The sequence below is a fragment of the Salmo trutta genome, chromosome 5, assembly GCF_901001165.1.
Source record: "Salmo trutta chromosome 5, fSalTru1.1, whole genome shotgun sequence".
Classification (NCBI taxonomy): Eukaryota; Metazoa; Chordata; class Actinopteri; order Salmoniformes; family Salmonidae; genus Salmo; species Salmo trutta.
In genome coordinates, this window is record NC_042961.1 from 37,643,721 (window position 1) to 37,663,939 (window position 20,219).

At 42.4% G+C, this 20,219-nt stretch overlaps 1 protein-coding gene across 2 annotated transcripts in view; it reads right to left on the reverse strand.

The window, feature by feature from the left end:
* LOC115194105 (stromal interaction molecule 2-like) overlaps positions 1-20,219 on the reverse strand; it is an 89,946-nt gene that overhangs the window by 34,373 nt on the left and 35,354 nt on the right. For both annotated transcript variants that reach the window (XM_029753483.1, XM_029753482.1), the window contains exon 2: positions 11,637-11,767. In XM_029753483.1, the coding sequence (XP_029609343.1) occupies positions 11,637-11,767 (131 nt within the window). The remainder of the gene's footprint in view (positions 1-11,636; positions 11,768-20,219) is intronic.

The following is a 20,219-nucleotide window of genomic DNA, read 5'->3' on the forward strand; positions in this document are numbered from 1 at the left end:
AAACCATAAATGTTATCTTGGAAGAATAGCTCAATGTGGTTCTCTGTGTGGGTTATGTGGGTTGGACTGTCTATGTAATTAATTGCTGTTATATCTTGTGGTCTTGCTGTGTGTTGAGATAAGTTACTGGAAGGCAATATTTAATGTGCTAAGAAAGAAAGAACATATTCATGTTTCCACAGAGGGTTCTACATGGAATCCAAAGGGGTTCTACAAACTTTGGTTCCTACTCTGTTATATCCTGCCTGTTTGGCCCTGTCCGGGGGTATCATCGGATGGGGCCACAGTGTCTTCTGATCCCTCCTGTCTCAGCCTCCAGTATTTATGCTGCAGTAGTTTATGTGTCGGGGGGCTAGGGTCAGTCTGTTACATCTGGAGTATTCTCTTGTCTTATCCGGTGTCCTGTGTGAATGTAAATATGCTCTCTCTAATTCTCTCTTTCTCTCTTTCTTTCTTTCTCTCGGAGGACCTGAGCCCTAGGACCATGCCTCAGGACTACCTGGCATGATGACTCCTTGCTGTCCCCAGTCCACCTGGCCATGCTGCTGCTCCAGTTTCAACTGTTCTGCCTGCGGCTACGGAACCCTGACCTGTTCACCGGACGTGCTTGTTGCACCCTCGACAATTACTATGATTATTATTATTTGACCATGCTGGTCATTTACGAACATTTTAACATCTTGACCATGTTCTGTTATAATATCCACCCGGCACAGCCAGAAGAGGACTGGCCACCCCTCATAGCCTGGTTCCTCTCTAGGTTTCTTCCTAGGTTTTTGGCCTTTCTCAGGAGTTTTTCCTAGGGAGTTTTTCCCAGCCACCGTGCTTCTTTCACATGCATTGCTTGCTGTTTGGGGTTTTAGGCTGGGTTTCTGTACAGCACTTTGAGATTTCAGCTGATGTACGAAGGGCTATATAAATAAATTTTGATTTGATTTGATTTACTCTGTCACAACCATCTCCTCCATTACTTTTTCGTTCGTTGTCATGCCAAACAAAACTGCATTCCAAATGCCCACTGTATTCCAACCATAGAAATATAATGATCATTCTAATTTTATGATTCCAACAGTTTACCCAAGTTTTGATATATAATCATAAGTAAAATCACAATATTTGGTACAAAAAAATATATATATATAAATCACAATTAGATTTTTTGCCCATAATACAAACATTTTTTATCCCCAATTTCGATCTTGTCTCATCACTGCAACTCCCCAACGGGCTCGGGAGGCAAAGGTCGAGTCATGCATCCTCTGAAACATTACCGCCAAACCACGCTCTTAACACCCGTCCGGAAGCCAGCCGCAAGTGCCCAACCCGCCACAAGGAGTCGCTAGAGTGTGATGAGCCAAGTAAACCCCCCAGGCCAAACCCTCCCCTAACCCGGACGATGCTGGGTGTGCCGTCCTATGGGACTCCCGAATATGGGCGGTTGTGATACAGCCTGGGATCGAACCCAGGTCTGTGGTGACGCCTTTAGCACTCTGATGCAGTGTCTCATTTTCTAACCTTGTTAACCACAGGCTGTTGGTTAAGAAGTGCCTGGTGCATGCACAAGACTATTCATATACAAACATTAAAAATGTTGCAAACAAACACATTGACAAAGTTCATAATTCAACGTTTGTTTGCTAAATCATGTAACACACAGAGAATCTGACTGCCTATAGGTAGTTATCACAGTAGGAAGTCGTTCCTTCTCTTGCTAGAACAAAATACATAGATGCTGTGTACCGACCTGGTACCGACAAACCTGCTGTTTCTACTAGTAGAATCACAATGCTCGGCAGTGGCCGACAACATGACTTTCACCCAATCAGAGAGCACGAACCTCCACGTGGGGGAGTGACAAGAAAAAGGAAAACAAATAGGGCACATCTTTCCAGTCTAATACACCATTTACATTAGAATTGTTCTAACTAAAACAAAGCTGCATAATGAAATAAAGATTATAGAGCAAATCTTTTACGTCTAGCTAAGGAGTTTGTGCTTGAAGGATTTTTTTTCAGTAGTTTTGAAAATGTGCACTAGCTTATTAGTTAGCTAGCTAGCAAATGTTGGGATGAGAACAAGCATTGCCAAAACAAAGCTACTGTCAACTTCTGGTTTGGAGTATTTTAACAAGGCTGACAACTTCAAGGTCTTTGCTGTGTGAACACAAAATAGAGACTGCCAACACTGTGTTCAGAAGTGATAAGTACTGTCGGCAGGCAAACGTTTGACAATCCTATCGGTGTGTCTGAGCTATAACAAACAATATTATTGACCCAGTTCACTTGAAGTGTTTTTCCTCGCAAACACATTGATAAATGTCATAAGTGGTCACTTATTTGTTAACGAACACATTGACCAATTGCACAACTTCCATTTGTTTGCTATTGATGTTATACAATTGGCTTTTTTTTTTTAAATAGGTAATTTGGTAGCTAAGTCACCTGACATATGACCAGGAAATTATCATCTCACATGGACAGAAAGGTAAATACACACACACAAAGAGCTTGTTTTCAGAGGTAGATTCCAGATTGGTCAAATGAGTCTTCCCATGAGCCTCTCCTGCCCTTTCTAACAACTCACTGTAACTCACTACTGATACAGTATCTACTGAATCTTGTTATACAACGGTCTCTATCCATTTCTCGCTCCATCCATCACACGCTCTTTCTCTCTATCCATCCATCTCTCCTCATCTCTTTCCCACATACTCCATCTGTTTTATGATCGCAGACCCCCCCTTTCTGTCTCTCTCTGCCTTGCTCTGTTTTTGACTCAGTCCATGTTGTTCAGTCTGTCAGTCACCATGACAGAAGACAACCAATTGTCATAAACTCAATCATGTCTTTAAATTGAAAAGTTTGCCAATATCTTAATATTGCTCTTGACCAAGTCATTCAGAATTATGACTGAAACCCACTTTTTACACTATAACACCTTAGAGTACTAAATGGGTTTTGAAATAATATATTCATTCATTAAGATATGATTGAAAAAAATTGGGCAAAAAATTAAGAAAATATACACACACACACACACACACACACACACACACACAATTCAAAGGTTTGAACACAGCTACTCATTCAAGGGTTTTTCTTTTTTTAAATTCTACATTGTAGAATGATAGTGAAGACATCAAGACTATGAACTTACACATACAAATCATGTAATAACAAAAAAAAAGGTGTTAAATCCAAATATATTTTAAATGTGAGATTCTTCAAAGGAGCCACCTTTTACCTTAATGACAGCTTTGCACACTCTGGCATTCTCACAACCAGCTTCATGAGGAAGTCACCTGGAATGCATTTCAATTAACAGATGTGCCTTGTTTAAAGTTCATTTGTGGAATTTCTTTCCTTCTTAATGCGTTTCAGCCAATCAGTTGGGTTATGACAAGGTAGGGGTGGAATAGCCCTATTTGGTAAAAGACCAAGTCTATATTATGGCTAGAACAGATCAAATAAGCAAAGAGAAACGACAGTCCATCATTACTTTAAGACATGAAGGTCAGTCAATCGAGAACTTTGAACGTTTCTTCAAGTGCAGTCGCAAAAACCATCAAGCACTATGATGAAACTGGCTCACATGAGGACCGCCACAGGAAAGTAAGCCCCAGAGTTACCTCTGCTGCAGAGGATAAGTTCATTAGAGTTACCAGCCTCAGAAATTGCAGCCCAAATAAATGCCTCACAAAGTTCAAGTAACAGACACATCTCATCTACTGTTCAGAGACTGCGTGAATCAGGCCTTCATGGTCAAATTTCTGCAAAGAAACCACTACTAAAAGGACACCAATAAGAAGAAGAGACTTGCTTGGGCCAAGAAACACGAGCAATGGACATACGACCGGTGGAAATCTGTCCTTTGGTCTGATGAGTCCAAATTTGAGATTTTTGGTTCCAACCACCGTGTTTTCGTGAGACACAGATTAGGTGAACGGCTGATCTCTGCATGTGTGGTTTCCACCGTGAAACATGGAGAAGGAGGTGTGATGGTGCTTTCCTGGTGACACTGTCAGTGATTTTTTGGGGGAATTTAAGGCACACTTAACCAGCATGGCTACCACAGCATTCTGCAGTGATACACTATCCCATCTGGTTTGCGCTTAGTGGGACTATCATTTGTTTTTCAACAGGCTGTGTAAGGGCTATTTGACCAAGAGGGAGGGTGATGGGGTGCTTCATCAGATGACCTGGCCTCCGCAATCACCTGACCTCAACCCAATTGAGATGGTTTGGGATGAGTTTGACCACGCAGAGTGAAGGAAAAGCACCCAACAAGTGCTTGGCATATGTGGGAACTCCTTCAAGACTGTTGGAAAAGCTTTCCAGGTGACTACCTCATGAAGCTGGTTAAGAGAATGCCAAGAGTGTGCAAAGCTGTCAGCAAGGCAAAGGGTGGCTGCTTTGAAGAATCTAAAATAGATTGATTTGTATAACACTTTTTTGGTTACTACATGTTTCCATATGTGTTATTTCATAGTTTTGATGTCTTCACTATTATTCCACAATGTAGAAAATAGTAAAAATAAAGAAAAACCCATGAATGAGTAGGTGTGTCAAAACTTTTGACTGGTACTAAAATATATTTATATTGAGATTGAGAGGGGGTGAAATACTTATTTCCCTCATTAAAATGCTAATCAATTTATAAAATTTTTGACATGCGTTTTTCTGGATTTTTTGTTGTTGTTATTCTGTCTCTCACTGTTCAAATAAACCTACCATTAAAATTATAGACTGATCATTTCTTTGTCAGTGGGCAAACGTACAAAATCAGCAGGGGATCAAATACTTTTTTCCCTCACTGTGTGTATATATATATATATATATATATATATATATATATATATATATATATGGTTTGCTTGAAGGGTCACTGACTATCTGTGTCTTGTGTTCAATTACTTGTGGTCAGACATCTCCAGATAATGAGAGACATTTCTTCAAAGGGATATGGCCTTACACACACAAACACCAGCACGCATTGCATACACATGCCAGCGCACACACAGAGATCTGCAGTGGTCTCAAAGAAGACATCGCCTGGACTTTCGGATCTGATTCCAACTGATGGGGGTAAAATGTTTGGACTGTCTTTGGGTCAGGGAGCGCTTCTCTCACTTCACCAGTAGCCTATCTACTGGGACACTTAAATACTGTCAATCTTCTAGAACCTTTCAAGGCACGCACACACGCATGCACACCGCCCCTTTCCAGTGTGACGTGAATTCTGTTCTTGCTATTTCAAAGATATGGAACCTGATCTTGTAAAGTGTCTCTTTAGTAGACGGAAGAGCCTCAGCCAATGAGTGCAGCGCAGCTGCCGTCCCTGGCGACCGACCGACCTCACCTCTGCAACAGGCCTCAGCATACTACTAAACACCTCCGCCTCCCCTCCTTCTCTCCATATTCTAATCCACCATATGCAAAGGGAGTTGTGGGTGAGAAGGTGTAAACCCCACTGAAGAACTGAAGACATGACGTGGTAATCCAAGCCCATATATATGATGTTCATTAAAACTGTATTTTTTGCTTTATATTGTCATGTTATACTCTATTCTTAAGACCTTGTCTGTTTATTAAGTTTTACACACACAGACACCATAGCTTAGCAACTCTGTTCTTATTGTAGGTGAAATGGGTGAGTTACTTTCCAAAACACCTTGAAGGCAAAGATGAGGGGGGGCTTTTTAGACCCTGTCTGAGGGTGTGTTGAAGAACTGGGTGAGGCAGGGGGGGAGCGAGTGGGGTGGGGGCAGGTTGTTAGCGGTGTGTGTGTTTTTCGGAGGTCTGAATGTCTAGCCACGGATCCACTAGTTGTGATCAATGCTACAAGTCAGCTTCTCGCCAAGCTGTCCTTCCTTCAATAAATTATGCCCCACTGTGTGTGCATTTGTGTGCTTGCGCATGTGTGTGTTTGTGTCTGAGAGTGCGCGCAAAATGACAAAAATAATCCAAGTCAATAAAATTGTGAATCTACCTGAATACAACTTTGCTGACTGAGGCCCAACTCTTCCTCAGTCAAACAGGCAGTTGTAGACAGTAGCCCTACTGGAGGGGGGGGGGGTATTCAGCGGTGGGAAAATTGTTTGTGTGTATAAAGAAGTAGAGAGAAAATGCTGTCACATTGTGGTGTTGGGAGGTGAGAGGGTTTTGGGGGTTTTAAGGTTTCCTGGGCCAGATGTGGGTTACAGGGGGTGAGGACGTCCCCAAACTGACCTCCTTTCCCCAACCCTCATCTCACCTGCCACCATCCTCACCCCCGTCACTGTCACCCCTGTTACCTCACCACTGCCAGGAAGAGGGATGGAGGTTACAGTCATGACAGTAACCAATGAGTCATAAAGAGGTTTAACTCTGAGGTCACACATGGACTATTCTCGTAACACTTAATTAAAAACAGACTCAATTTAATCAAAAACATAAACTTGTTCCATTAAAAAAATGGAACACTTTCCTGACAAACCCCCAAATGGCATTAAATAATGATTAAGGCATTTAATCATTTAATTTCTTCAATAATGAAAGAAGCAAACAAATTTTGCTAAACAAGTTCTGGGAAAGGTCTATATAATTGCATGGACTTTCAAAGACTGTTATGCTCTTGATACAGCATGATAGAAGAGAAAAGAGCAGGGACAGTCATGTGGGCTTGAGCGTGTAAATCCAATATGCATGCAACAATGTCCCAGGGAAGAGTCACATACTCCAGGGTCAAGTTTCTCCTGGGTTCTGATCTAGGATCAGCTACAACAGTCCTCTTAAGGGCTTCAAATCTGATCTAAGGACAGCTCAAGGCTTGGCAAAATGGGCAACGCTTTGCCTTCTTGCACTCCAGAAGAGAAAAGCTCCTAAATCATTCTGGTGACCCCCGCCGCCAAAAACAACGCAGGGTTTTTTGTAGCTTCTCTTTGCCCTTTTTTATTTATTTATTTTATTTCACCTTTATTTAACCAGGTAGGCAAGTTGAGAACAAGTTCTCATTTACAATTGCGACCTGGCCAAGATACAGCAAAGCAGTTTGAAACATACAACAACACAGGGTTACACATGGAGTAAAACAAACCTACAGTCAATAATATAGTAGAAAAATAAGTCTATAAACAAAGTGAGCAAATGAGGTGAGATAAGGGAGGTAAAGGCAAAAAAGGCCATGGTGGCGAAGTAAATACAATATAGCAAGTAAAACACTGGAATGGTAGATTTGCAGTGGAAGAAAGTGCAAAGTAGAAATAGAAATAATGGGGTGCAAAAGAGCAAAATAAATAAATAAATACAGTAGGGGAAGAGGTAGTTGTTTGGGCTAAATTATAGATGGGCTATGTGCAGGTGCAGTAATCTGTGAGCTGCTCTGACAGCTAGTGCTTAAAGCTAGTGAGGGAGATAAATGTTTCCAGTTTTAGAGATTTCTGTAGTTCCTTCCAGTCATTAGCAGCAGAGAACTGGAAGGAGAGGCGGCTGAAGGAGGAATTGGCTTTGGGGGTGACCAGAGAAATATACCTGCTGGAGCGCGTGCTGCTATGGTGACCAGTGAACTGAGATAAGGGGGAACTTTACCTAGCAGGGTCTTGTAGATGACCTGAAGCCAGTGGGTTTGGCAACGAGTATGAAGCAAGGGCCAGCCAACAAGAGCGTACAGGTCGCAGTGGTGGGTAGCATATGGGGCTTTGGTGACAAAATGGATGGCACTGTGATAGACTGCATCCAATTGATTGAGTAGGGTGTTGGAGGCTATTTTGTAAATGACGTCGCCGAAGTCGAGGATCGGTAGGATGGTCAGTTTTACGAGGGTGTTAGGCAGCATGAGTGAAAGATGCTTTGTTGCGAAACAGGAAGCCAATTCTAGATTTAACTTTGGATTGGAGATGTTTGATGTGAGTCTAGAAGGAGAGTTTACAGTCTAACCAGACACCTAGGTATGTGTAGTTGTCCACATATTCTAAGTCAGAATCGTAGTGATGCTGGACGGGCGGGCAGGTGCAGCCAGCGATCGGTTGAAGAGCATGCATTTAGTTTTACTTGTATTTAAGAGCAGTTGGAGGCCACAGAAGGAGAGTTGTATGGCATTGAAGCTCGTCTGGAGGGTAGTTAACACAGTGTCCAAAGAAGGGCCAGAAGTATACAGAATGGTGTCGTCTGCGTAGAGGTGGATCAGAGACTCACCAGCAGCAAGAGCGACATCATTGATGTATACAGAGAAAAGAGTCGGCCCAAGAATTGAACCCTGTGGCACCCCCATAGAGACTGCCAGAGGCCTGGACAACAGGCCCTCCGATTTGACACACTGAACTCTATCAGAGAAGTAGTTGGTGAACCAGGCGAGGCAATCATTTGAGAAACCAAGGCTATTGAGTCTGCCGATGAGGATGTGGTGATTGACAGAGTCGAAAGCCTTGGCCAGGTCAATGAATACGACTGCATAGTATTGTTTTTTTATCAATGGTGGTTAAGATATCATTTAGGACCTTGAGTGTGGCTGAGGTGTACCCATGACCAGCTCTGAAACCAGATTGCATAGCGGAGAAGGTGCGGTGGGATTCGAAATGGTCGGTAATCTGTTTGTTGACTTGGCTTTCAAAGACTTTAGAAAGGCAGGGTAGGATAGATATAGGTCTGTAGCAGTTTGGGTCAAGAGTGTCCCCCCCTTTGAAGAGGGGGGTGACCGCAGCTGCTTTCCAATCTTTGGGAATCTCAGACGATACGAAAGAGAGGTTGAACAGGCTAGTAATAGGGGTTGCAACAATTTTGGCAGATAATTTTAGAAAGAAAGGGTCCAGATTGTCTAGCCCGGCTGATTTGTAGGGGTCCAGATTTTGCAGCTCTCTCAGAACATCAGCTGACTGGATTTGGGAGAAGGAGAAATGGGGAAGGCTTGGGCGAGTTGCTGTGGGGGGTGCAGTGCTGTTGACCGGGGTAGGGGTAGCCAGGTGGAAAGCATGGCCAGCCGTAGAAAAATGCTAACTGAAATTCTAAATTATAGTGGATTTATCGGTGGTGACAGAGTTTACAACCCTCAGTGCAGTGGGCAGCTGGGAGGAGGTGCTCTTATTCTCCAAGGACTTTACAGTGTCCCAGAACATTTTTTGAGTTTGTTGCAGGAAGTACATTTCTGCTTGAAAAAGCTAGCCTTTGCTTTTCTAACTGCCTGTGTATATTGGTTTCTAACTTCCCTGAAAAGTTGCATATCACGGGGGCTGTTCGATGCTAATGCAGAACGCCACAGGATGTTTTTGTGTTGGTTAACCTGTTGGGGCTAGGGGGCAGTATTTGCACAGCCGGATAAAAAACGTACCCGATTTAAACTGGTTACTACTCTTGCCGAGAAACGAGAATATGCATATAATTAGTAGATTTGGATAGAAGGGCTATATCTGTTCCTGGTTCTAAATTTCTTGAATGGGGCATGCTTATTTAAGATGGTGAGGAAGGCATTTAAAAAAAATAACCAGGCATCCTCTACTGAAGGGATGAGGTCAATATCCTTCCAGGATACCCGGGCCAGGTCGATTAGAAAGACCTGCTCGCTGAAGTGTTTTAGGGAGCGTTTGACAGTGATGAGTGGAGGTCGTTTGAATGCAGGCAATGAGATCTTGGTTGAAAACAGCAGAGGTGTATTTAGAGGGCAAGTTGGTTAGGATGATATCTATGAGGGTGCCCGTGTTTACGGCTTTGGGGTGGTACCTGGTAGGTTCATTGATAATTTGTGTGAGATTGAGGGCATCAAGCTTAGATTGTAGGGTGGCCGGGGTGTTAAGCATGTTCCAGTTTGGGTCACCTTGCAGCACGAGCTCTGAAGATAGATGGGGGGCAATCACTTCACATATGGTGTCCAGAGCACAGCTGGGGGCAGAGGGTGGTCTATAGCAGGCGGCAACGGTAAGAGACTTGTTTTTAGAGAGGTGGATTTTTAAAAGTAGAAGTTCAAATTGTTTGGGTACAGACCTGGATAGTAGGACAGAACTCTGCAGGCTATCTCTGCAGTAGATTGCAACACCGCCCCCTTTGGCCGTTCTATCTTGTCTGAAAATGTTGTAGTTAGGGATGAAGATTTCAGAGTTTTTGGTGGACTTCCTAAGCCAGGATTCAGACACGGCTAGGACATCCGGGTTGGCAGAGTGTGCTAAAGCAGTGAATAAAACAAACTTAGGGAGGAGGCTTCTAATGTTAACATGCATGAAACCAAGGCTATTACGGTTACAGAAGTCATGAAAAGAGAGCGCCTGAGGAATAGGACTGGAGATAGGCACTGCAGGGCCTGGATTCACCTCTACATCACCAGAGGAGCTGAGGAGGAGTAGGATAAGGGTACTGCTAAAAGCTATGAGAATTGGTCGTCTAGGACTTCAGAGAGTAAAGAGAGTAAAAGGAGCAGGTTTCTGGGGGTGATAAAATAGCTTCAAGGTATAATGTACAGACAAAGGTATGGTAGGATGCGAATACAGTGGAGGTAAACCTAGGCATTGAGTGATGATGAGAGAGATATTGTCTCTTGAAACATCATTGAAACCAGGTGATGTCATCGCATGTGTGGGTGGTGGAACTGAGAGGTTGGATAAGGTATAATGAGCAGGGCTAGAGTCTCTACAGTGAAATAAGCCAATAAGCCCTTATAAAGTCGAAGGTCAGAACCTTGCTTCGTCATCCCCCGTCACACACATGCATGGACACAAACACAAATGTGTACACACACACACAATAAATGTATGTGTACATATACACGCAAGCACACATAAATGTATGTACGTACACGCATACTCTGATTCTCTCTCACACACACACACACCTCCTCGGATGGGGCCAGCTCCAACACCTCTGCTCTTCGGGGCCTTAAAAGGGTCCATAAATGGCCGCCCCCCTGCTCTTCTGAGACGCCCCCCCCCCCCCCCCCCCGGGCCAAGGTATAACAGTTTCTCACACCACTGCAGCTCTACGAGTTAAAAATTACTCCTGGCACACACACAGACACACACACAGAGAGAATCTGACCAAAGCCCTTAGTGTTTTTATATTAAAGGCCCATCTGATGAAACTATCACCATTTAAAAGTCGGAATATTCACATGATAATCTGTCGCCAATTGGATGGAAACCTAGCTAGTAAGGTACTTAATTGTAACCAATAAATTATTTTATACTGATTTAAAATGGCTACATCGGGCATTTAAACTAAATTGATTATGAGAGGGCACAGGTCAGAGCAGGTCAGGTCTTACTGTCAAACACACTGAGAAAGGCCTACCATATTCTCATTCTCTTTTTCTTATTCTCTTTCCCTCCCTTCTCTTCTCTCCACTATCTAGCTTCCTAAGCTGATTATTGACTTGCAAACATTTTACCATGAGTTTATGGGGTTGCTTATGAGGCTAAGGCCCAGTGCAATTCAACCCAAAAGCCACAAAGCATTCCACCTTAAGAATGCAGAAACAGAAATAACATTGTAACAGAAATGACCAGGTAACAGTGATGACCAGGTAACAGTGATGACCAGATAACAGTGATGACTTGAAAAATGAACAAGTTACACACATGATTTGGTGACACAAACAACTTGGTAACAAAAATGACCAGGTAACAGACATGACCAGATCATTACGCATACATAGACTAATGCTGTATTAGTATTACTCACCTCTACACTCTCGTTGACCTCAATCCCGCCGTCATTGTCATCGTCCAGCTGTTTGTGGATGACCCGGAGGGCCTCCAGGCTGAAACGGTCTGCATCGCCCATGCATGGCGGCATCACCGTCAGACAGGGGTCTGAAGGAAGAGAGAGAGAGTTCAAAGGTCAAATATTAAAGGTCACTCAAGTTAAAGGTCGCTGGCGTGGAGCCGTGTGTATTAATCACATTTATAAACATCCATTTGGCAAGACATTGACAGATGTACACTGTAAATGATAAATTATGTGAACAAAACATGACATGCTCTTTCCATGACAGACTGACCAGGTGAATCCAGGTGAAATCTATAATCCCTTAATGATGTCACCATTTTACTGTCTGGTATGCCATTGCTATTCCACTCACGTGCCAAGATGCCACACTGTTTTCATTTCTGCGCCAGAGAATCCCCCAGCAAATGAGTCTATCAGAACCGTGTTTCCCTTTCAAAAGGACAGTGTGAGGCTAGGTCCGTGCCAATCTGTCTGTGCAAGCGACACACACACTCTAATGGAACACACATACTCAAGAAAGCATGCCTACGCATAGGCTATAAACACACAAAAACGTGCACACACACACACTATGCAAGACTGAGTATAGTCGTGGCCAAAAGTTTTGAGAATGACACAAATATTACATTTACACAAAGTTTGCTGCTTCAGTGTCTTTAGATATTTTTGTCGGATGTTACTATGGAATACTGAAGTATAATTACAAGCATAAGTGTCAAAGGCTTTTATTGACAATTACATGAAGTTGTTGCAATGAGTCAATATTTGCAGTGTTGACCCTTCTTTTTCAAGACCTCTGCAATCCGCCCTGGTAGGCTGTCAATTAACTTCTGGGCCACATCCTGACTGATGGCAGCCCATTCTTGCATAATCAATTCTTGGAGTTTGTCAGAATGTGGGTTTTTGTTTGTCCACCAGCCTCTTGAGGATTGACCACAAGTTCTCAATGGGATTAAAGTCTGGGGAGTTTCCTGACCATGGACCCAAAATATCAATGTTTTGTGCCCCGAGCCACTTAGTTATCACTTTTGCCTTATGGCAAGGTGCCCCAACATGCTGGAAAAGGCATTGTTCGTCACCAAACTGTTCCTGGGTGGTTGGGAGAAGTTGCTCTCGGAGGATGTGTTGGTACCATTCTTTATTCATGGCTGTGTTCTTAGGCAAAATTGTGAGTGAGCCCACTCCCTTGGCTGAGAAGCAACCCCACACATGAATGGTCTCAGGATGCTTTACTGTTGGCATGACACAGGACTGATGGTAGCGCTCACCTTGTCTTCTCCAGCATTCCAATCCCTGTACCTTTTGCAGAATATCAGTCTGTCCCAGATGTTTTTCCTGGAGAGAAGTGGCTTCTTTGCTGCCCTTCTTGACACCAGGCCATCATACAAAAGTCTTCGCCTCACTGTACACCTGCCTGCTGCCATTCCTGAGCAAGCTCTGTACTAGTGGTGCCCCAATCCCGCAGCTGAATCAACTTTAGGAGACGGTCCTGGCGCTTGCTGGACTTTCTTGGGCCTTCTTCACAACAATTAAACCGCTCTCCTTGAAGTTCTTGATGATCCGATAAATGGTTGATTTAGGTGCAATCTTACTGGCAGCAATATCCTTGCCTGTGAAGCCCTTTTTGTGCAAAGCAATGATGACGGCACGTGTTTCCTTGCAGGTAACCATGTTTGACAGAGGGAGAACAATGATTCCAAGCACCACCCTCCTTTTGAAGCTTCCAGTCTGTTATTCAAACTCAATCAGCATGACAGAGTGATCTCCAGCCTTGTCCTCGTCAACACTCACACCTGTGTTAACGAGAGAATCACTGACATGATGTCAGCTGGTCCTTTTGTGGCAAAGCTGAAATGCAGTGGAAATGTTTTTTGGGGGATTCAGTTCATTTGCATGGCAAAGAGGTACTTTGCAATTAATTGCAATTCATCTGATCACTCTTCATAACATTCTGGAGTATATACAAATTGCCATCATACAAACTGAGGCAGCAGACTTTGTGAAAATTAATATTTATGTCATTCTCAAAACTTTTGGCCACGACTGTAGACATGCACGGCTGAAAACATACATACAGTTGACAATGTAGTGTACACATGGACTCTACTCTATGTTCACAGCCCCTACACTCAGGAGAGAGTGACAAACCAGCTGGGATATAGAATGAGACAATCTTTCTTAGAACCACATTCCACTCTACACAATGAGTAAGGCATTAGCTTTTGAACAATAAACACACACACACACACACACACACACACACACACACACACACACACACACACACACACACACACACACACACACACAGATCAAGGTTTGAAACAGTGCCCAACTGACCAAACCACTATGGTAAGCATCAAACAAGCATGATGGATTATGTTAATAAAACACTGAATCAACACAACAATTAGGTCCATCCATCTATCCAGCCAAGACGTCAAACAATATCTACCAGTCACTCTCAGTCAAATCATTAGTAACAGACTGGCTTGCGTAGGGGTTTTCTGTTTTTGATGTAGGATCTTGTTACTGAAACTAGACACCTTAGTTAGCTATAGTGTTGGTGCTTGGCAATGTGGCAGCTAATGGAGAATTTTAATTGGACCACAGCCCAGGCTGAGTCCACTGGGGAGAAAGTCCACAATACTTGGCAAAACTATTATTGGCAAGAGTGTGTGATTAGACAGAAACTTTTTAACTGGAAAAGAGACTTGATTGGAAAAAACTTCTGTTGAGTGTTCCATACCGTATACACTGTATGTCATGAACACACTAGGATACATAAGTAATACTTTCAGTAAATCATTGACATTATCATCAAAATAATGTATCTAAAATCACAGAATTAACCAAATGCAACTTTCCATGCAACTTGTCATGCAGACAAAAACATTTAAGACTAAGCCTAACTAAATTGTGTTTTTACAAAGGTTATACAAACTATTTGCTTAGCAGGCGTCCTCCCTCGCAGCAATTTACATATTTCCACATTTACATACCATCTATGTGATAGTGTGACAACAACCATTGCTCTGGTCTCAAATCCAACTCCCTCACCACTAGGTAAAAGCGTGAAAACATTTGATCAGTGTTATTTCCTGATTGTTGCTGGTTGAAAATACAATTTACACAGGACTTTCTAATCAACAGGTTTGCATGGTTTCAGTTTGCCTGGTGACATCACCAAGCGGTAAATTGGTTAATAGACCAATAACAAAGAGAGTTCCAAACCTCTCTGCCAAAAAGCTCTAGTTTTCAGTTTTCCCATCCCCACTCAGACCACTCCCAGATAGTCCTAGAAAAATTATTGCTTGAGAAATATTTTTTTGGGGGGGCTAAAAAGCTATTTTGGCCCATTTTAATGGAAAACTATTACAGCAACTAAGTTTCCACCTACAGTTTTTATGTGAGTAAAGTCATACAATACAAAACAAAAATCACAACAGCGGTTTGGTACAATTTTATAAATGCCGACAGATTGTTTTTCGACATGTTGGGATCTTTTTGTGTCATAAAATGTATTATGCGAGAAATCCAGTGGAAACGCCTTAATGGTCAAATATTGATATAATAACCATCCTATCGAAGTAAACTTGGAGTCACGCGATGATATGGTGTGTGTGGTCCTCCCACTACGACGTGGGAAATAATGCAGTTTATTAGGCTACAGATGAAATAACTTATGATGAACTTCACAGGGTGGTGAAAGAGCACATTGATCTTGATGCTCCTTTCCAATAAATATCGAGGGTCTTATTCTGGTGACATGACGATTGATGCTTGACTGCCGTTTGACAAATACAATTATTCTCACTCTTAATAATCTCATTATGTAGAGTAGCCTACCAACACAGCCTAGCCGCACTCTATCAACAAACTGTTGGCTAGAGCCCATGCCAAAACCAGATTAGGCACATTTGCTATTTAACGCAACAGTTTTTGTGACAAAACTATCCGTACAGTTGAAAATGCGATGGAAACACATTGAAATGTATATTATCATTGAACTTTTGATTTTTAATTCTGTACGTGACAACATATGCGAAAAAGTACATTTTGTGTGCTCTACGTCATCACGCACTGGTGGGAATATTCGCATGAAAATCTGTCGCCAATTGGATGGAAACCGAGCTAGTAAAGTACTTCATCGTAACAAAAAAATGGGTGCATCAGGCCATTAAACTATTGATTACGAGAGGGCACAGGGCAGAGCAGGTCAGGTCTTACTGTCAAACACACTGAGAAAGGCCTACCATATTCTCATTCTCTCGCTCTTTTTTTCTCCCCACTAGCTTCCTAAAATGATTAATGGCTTGCAAATGTTTTACCATGAGTTTATGGGGTTGTTTATGAGGTTAAGGACCAGTTCAATTCAACCCAAAAGCCACAAAGCATTCCCACCTTAAGAATGTTTCTGATAGTATTCCTTCGTGTAGGCAGAAATAACTTGATAACGGAAATGACCAGGTAACAGAAATGACTTGGTAACAGAAATGACTTGGTAACAGACTTTATGTAGTGTTGTCTCTCTTGTCATGATGTGTGTTTTGTCCTATATTTTTATTTTATTTTTCTATTTTTAATCCAAGCCCCTGTCCCCGCAGGAGGCATTTTTCCTTTTGGTAGGTAGTCATTGTAAATAAGAATTTGTTCTTCTTTACAACAGGTTTTTAGAAATGTTTGAAAATGTATTACAAATAAAAAACAGAAATACCTTATTTACTTGCCTAGTTAAATAACGGTTAAATAAAAATTAAATAAAAAACAGAAATTACTTGTGATGACTTGAAAAATGACCAAGTAACACACATGACTTGGGTGACTGACACAAACAACTTGGTAAAAGGGCTGGGAATTGCCAGGAACCTTACAATACATTATTATCTTAGGGGCCGATATGTTATGTATTGCGAGTCTCACAGTTATCACGATTCTAAAGTGCCTTCGGAATGTATTCAGACCCCTTGAAGTTTATCACATTTTACATCCTTATTCTAAAATGGATGTATAAATATCCTTAGCAATCTAAACACAGTACCCCACAAAGAGAAAACAGGTTTAGAAATTTTTGCAAATGTATTACAAAAAAATATATATAATAATATTTACATAAGTGTTCAGACCCCCCAGTTTCCATTGATCATCCTTGAGGTGTTTCTACAACTTGATTGGAGTCTACCTGTGGTAAATTCAATTGATTGGACATGATTTGGAAAGGCACACACCTGTCTACAGTTGACAGTGCATGTCAGTGCAAAGACCAAGCCATGAGGTCAAAGGAATTGTCCGTAAAGCTCTGAGACAGAGCTAGGCACAGCTCTGCGGAAAGGTCAAAAAATTTCTGCATCATTACCCAAGAACACAGTGGCCTCCATCAATCTTAAATGGAAGAAGTTTGGAACCATCAAGACTCTTCTTAGAGCGGGCCACACAGCCAAACTGAGCAATCTGGGGAGAAGGGCCTTGGTCAGGGAGATGACCAAGAACCTGATGGTCACGCTGACAGAGCTCTAGAGTTCCTCTGTGGAGATGGAGGAAACGTCCAGATGGACAACCATCTCTACAGCACTCCACCAATCAGGCCTTTATGGTAGAGAGGCCAGAAGGAAGCCACTTCTCAGTAAAAGGCACATGACAGCCCGCTTGGAGCTTGCCAAAAGGCACCTAAAGACTCTCAGACCATGAGAAACAAGATTCTCTGGTGTGATGAAACCAAGATTGAACTCTTTGGCCTGAATGCCAAGTGTCACATCTGGAGGAAACCTGGCACCATCCCTACGGTGAAACATGGTGGTGGCGGCATCATGCTGTGGGGATGTTTTTCAGCGACTGGGAGACTAGTCAGGATCGAGGAAAAGATGAACAGAGCAAAGTACAGAGAGGTTCTTGATGAAAGCCTTCTCCAGAGCGCTCAGGACCTCAGACAGGGGTGAAGGTTCACCTTCCAATAAGACAACAACCCTAAGCACACAGCAAAGACAACGCAGAAGTGGCTTCGGGACTAGTCTCTGAATGTCCTTGAGTGGCCCAGCCAGAGCCCGGACTTGAACCCAATCGAACATCTCTGGAGAGACCTGAAAATAGCTGTGCAGCGACGCTCCCCATCCAACCTGACAGAGCTTGAGAGGATCTGCAAAGAAGAATGGGAGAAACTCTCCAAATACAGGTTTCCTAAGCTTGTAGCGTCATACCCAAGACGACGCGAGGCTGTAATCGCTGCCAAAGGTGCTTCAACAAAGTACTGAGTAAAGGGTCTGAATACTTAAATGTGATATCAGTTTATGTTTAATCAATTTGCAAACATTTCTAAAAACCTGTTTTTGATTTGTCATTCTTTCCCCCATCACTACTTACCACTTCTCCTCACAGCACTTCCATTTCTACAAAGATATGCCATGTTGTCACCCAGAGGGAAGTTATCACTGTACAAAGTATTACAAAGCCCCCCGTAGGATTTTTTATACTACTATTTTGTTTTAGTTGAGCAACATTTTTGAAAAGTGTTCTGAATAGAACAATGGAACCTTCAGACTCTGACATCTCTCTGGGTTGGCCACCTGCTGTGATTTCAGAAAAACAAAACACAAAATCCCATTACCTTCCTCTCAGTTGTCATATTCTCAGCTTGTGTGTCTTGCATCATTCTCAATGTGTGTGTGACTGTTGTACTGCTACAATGGGGACATGTGACAGGAAATGAAGTGACCCATGGTGACACTGCGTTCAGGGAACACACACTAAATAGAAACACCCGTCAGAATACGACCCAAAAGGGGGTAAAATTAGAGCACTGTGAGCTAAAAATAGACCCTGGAAACCAGTTGTCAGGATGTGGCTTACCTTGTAAAACCTCAACAATGGCAGAGGTCTCCCGCTCACTCTCTCTCACACACACACACTCTCTCACGCACGCACACACACAACCATGAAGGCACCAGCTTGTTTCAAAGTAAACCATCAACAAAACGTATCCCACGTTCATTTCTATTCCTCTGAAGTCCTGTCACTTTGTTACTACAAAAGCAGTTCTGCTGTGAATATGAAACTATGCAAAACACCTGCACTAAAATCTGCACTTCTGAAAAGAATCTTCTGCATATGAAAACATTTGAATGTATTAAGTCCTTCAGACAAAAACCAGACAAGTCTCGTTCTGGGGTGCTGGTTGGGAAAGGTGTTAAACGCGGAGTAAAATAAGATGGTCTGTTAGTGGGTTTATGAGGACATGTTGTTTATGAGGAAAACTTCCTGTGTGTAGAGGTCGCCTGTTGGCACGCAGTCTCTGACTTCACAGGAAAATCAATAAGTTCTCGCAACACCCAAATCATTCTGGGTGATTGGGCGACAGGATGAATGGAAAGAAAGAAAGAGGTTTCTTTAGAGAGTGAATGGAACTCTCGTTGATGTCAGGTGATGTGTGTGTTGGTTGCTTGCAAAGTTGACCTTCCTTTGTTGTCACTGGTGTTGTTGTGTAGTTTGGCAACTGATTCAGTATGATTGCTATGCCTATGTATAACAAACATTTATTAGAGTTATTAAAATGACATTCTAATTTCCTTTCCTTTTTATATACTGTATGTTCAATTCCGTGGGAAGGTCAATCTCAGCATGTAGAAGTTAGTCATTTCCAAATTAAACCACGTTCATAATTATACTTTGCAAGCAACCAACACACACCTCACCTGACATCAACGAGAGACTTGAGTAGGAAATTTCATGCATTTTACCCATTACAGAGTAAGGAGGCCAAGTCTCAATCATATTTTATGGCTTTTAGACAGGGTTCACAGAGCTTGTTCTTCCACTCACAGCTATCCCCCAGTGTTAGTTATGAAGATGAAATGTTAAAGCAATACAGACCAAATTGAAGTGTCTTGAGTTTTGTTTGTATGTTCTACGATCTTGTAAAGATAGGGGGTTGACTGGGACAGACAATGTAACATCCATAACATTTTGAGGAAACGTTTCTGTAAAACATGAACCTCATCTTGAAACATTCTCTGTAAAGCCAACTTTCAACAAGATTGTATATGGTCCATAACTGGTTTCTCTATTTCCATAATCAGTATCCTTTTTCGGCATTATAATAAATGTATTCAATTTCGAAAGCGGTTTTCATAAGAATCACAAAGTGCTTAAAAGCTAAAAACAAGTAAGCAATCCATTATCATGAGTAGCCTAGCTATAGTTGGCTAGGTCAACCAATACAGGCCAAGTCTGAGTGCCTGCATCCTCCAAATATGGAGAAGGACAGTTCATCATGGCTTGATCAGAGAAAGCTGGTCAGGGAGATGATTGATGAAGAGTCCAGTAACAATCTTGTAGAGGGCTACTCTGTAAACCAGAGTCATGTAACTACTGGACTTCTCCTCCTTTACCATATTTGGCACCCTGCTCTGGGCGCCAGAAAGCTCACCACACACAGTTCAGAATAGTAGCCAGTCGTCCTTACTACAAGCTCTCTGCCTAAGCACTGCATTCCTCTCCTGCATCTCCCATTCCTCCCAAGCTTCAGGTGAATCTTCAATTTAT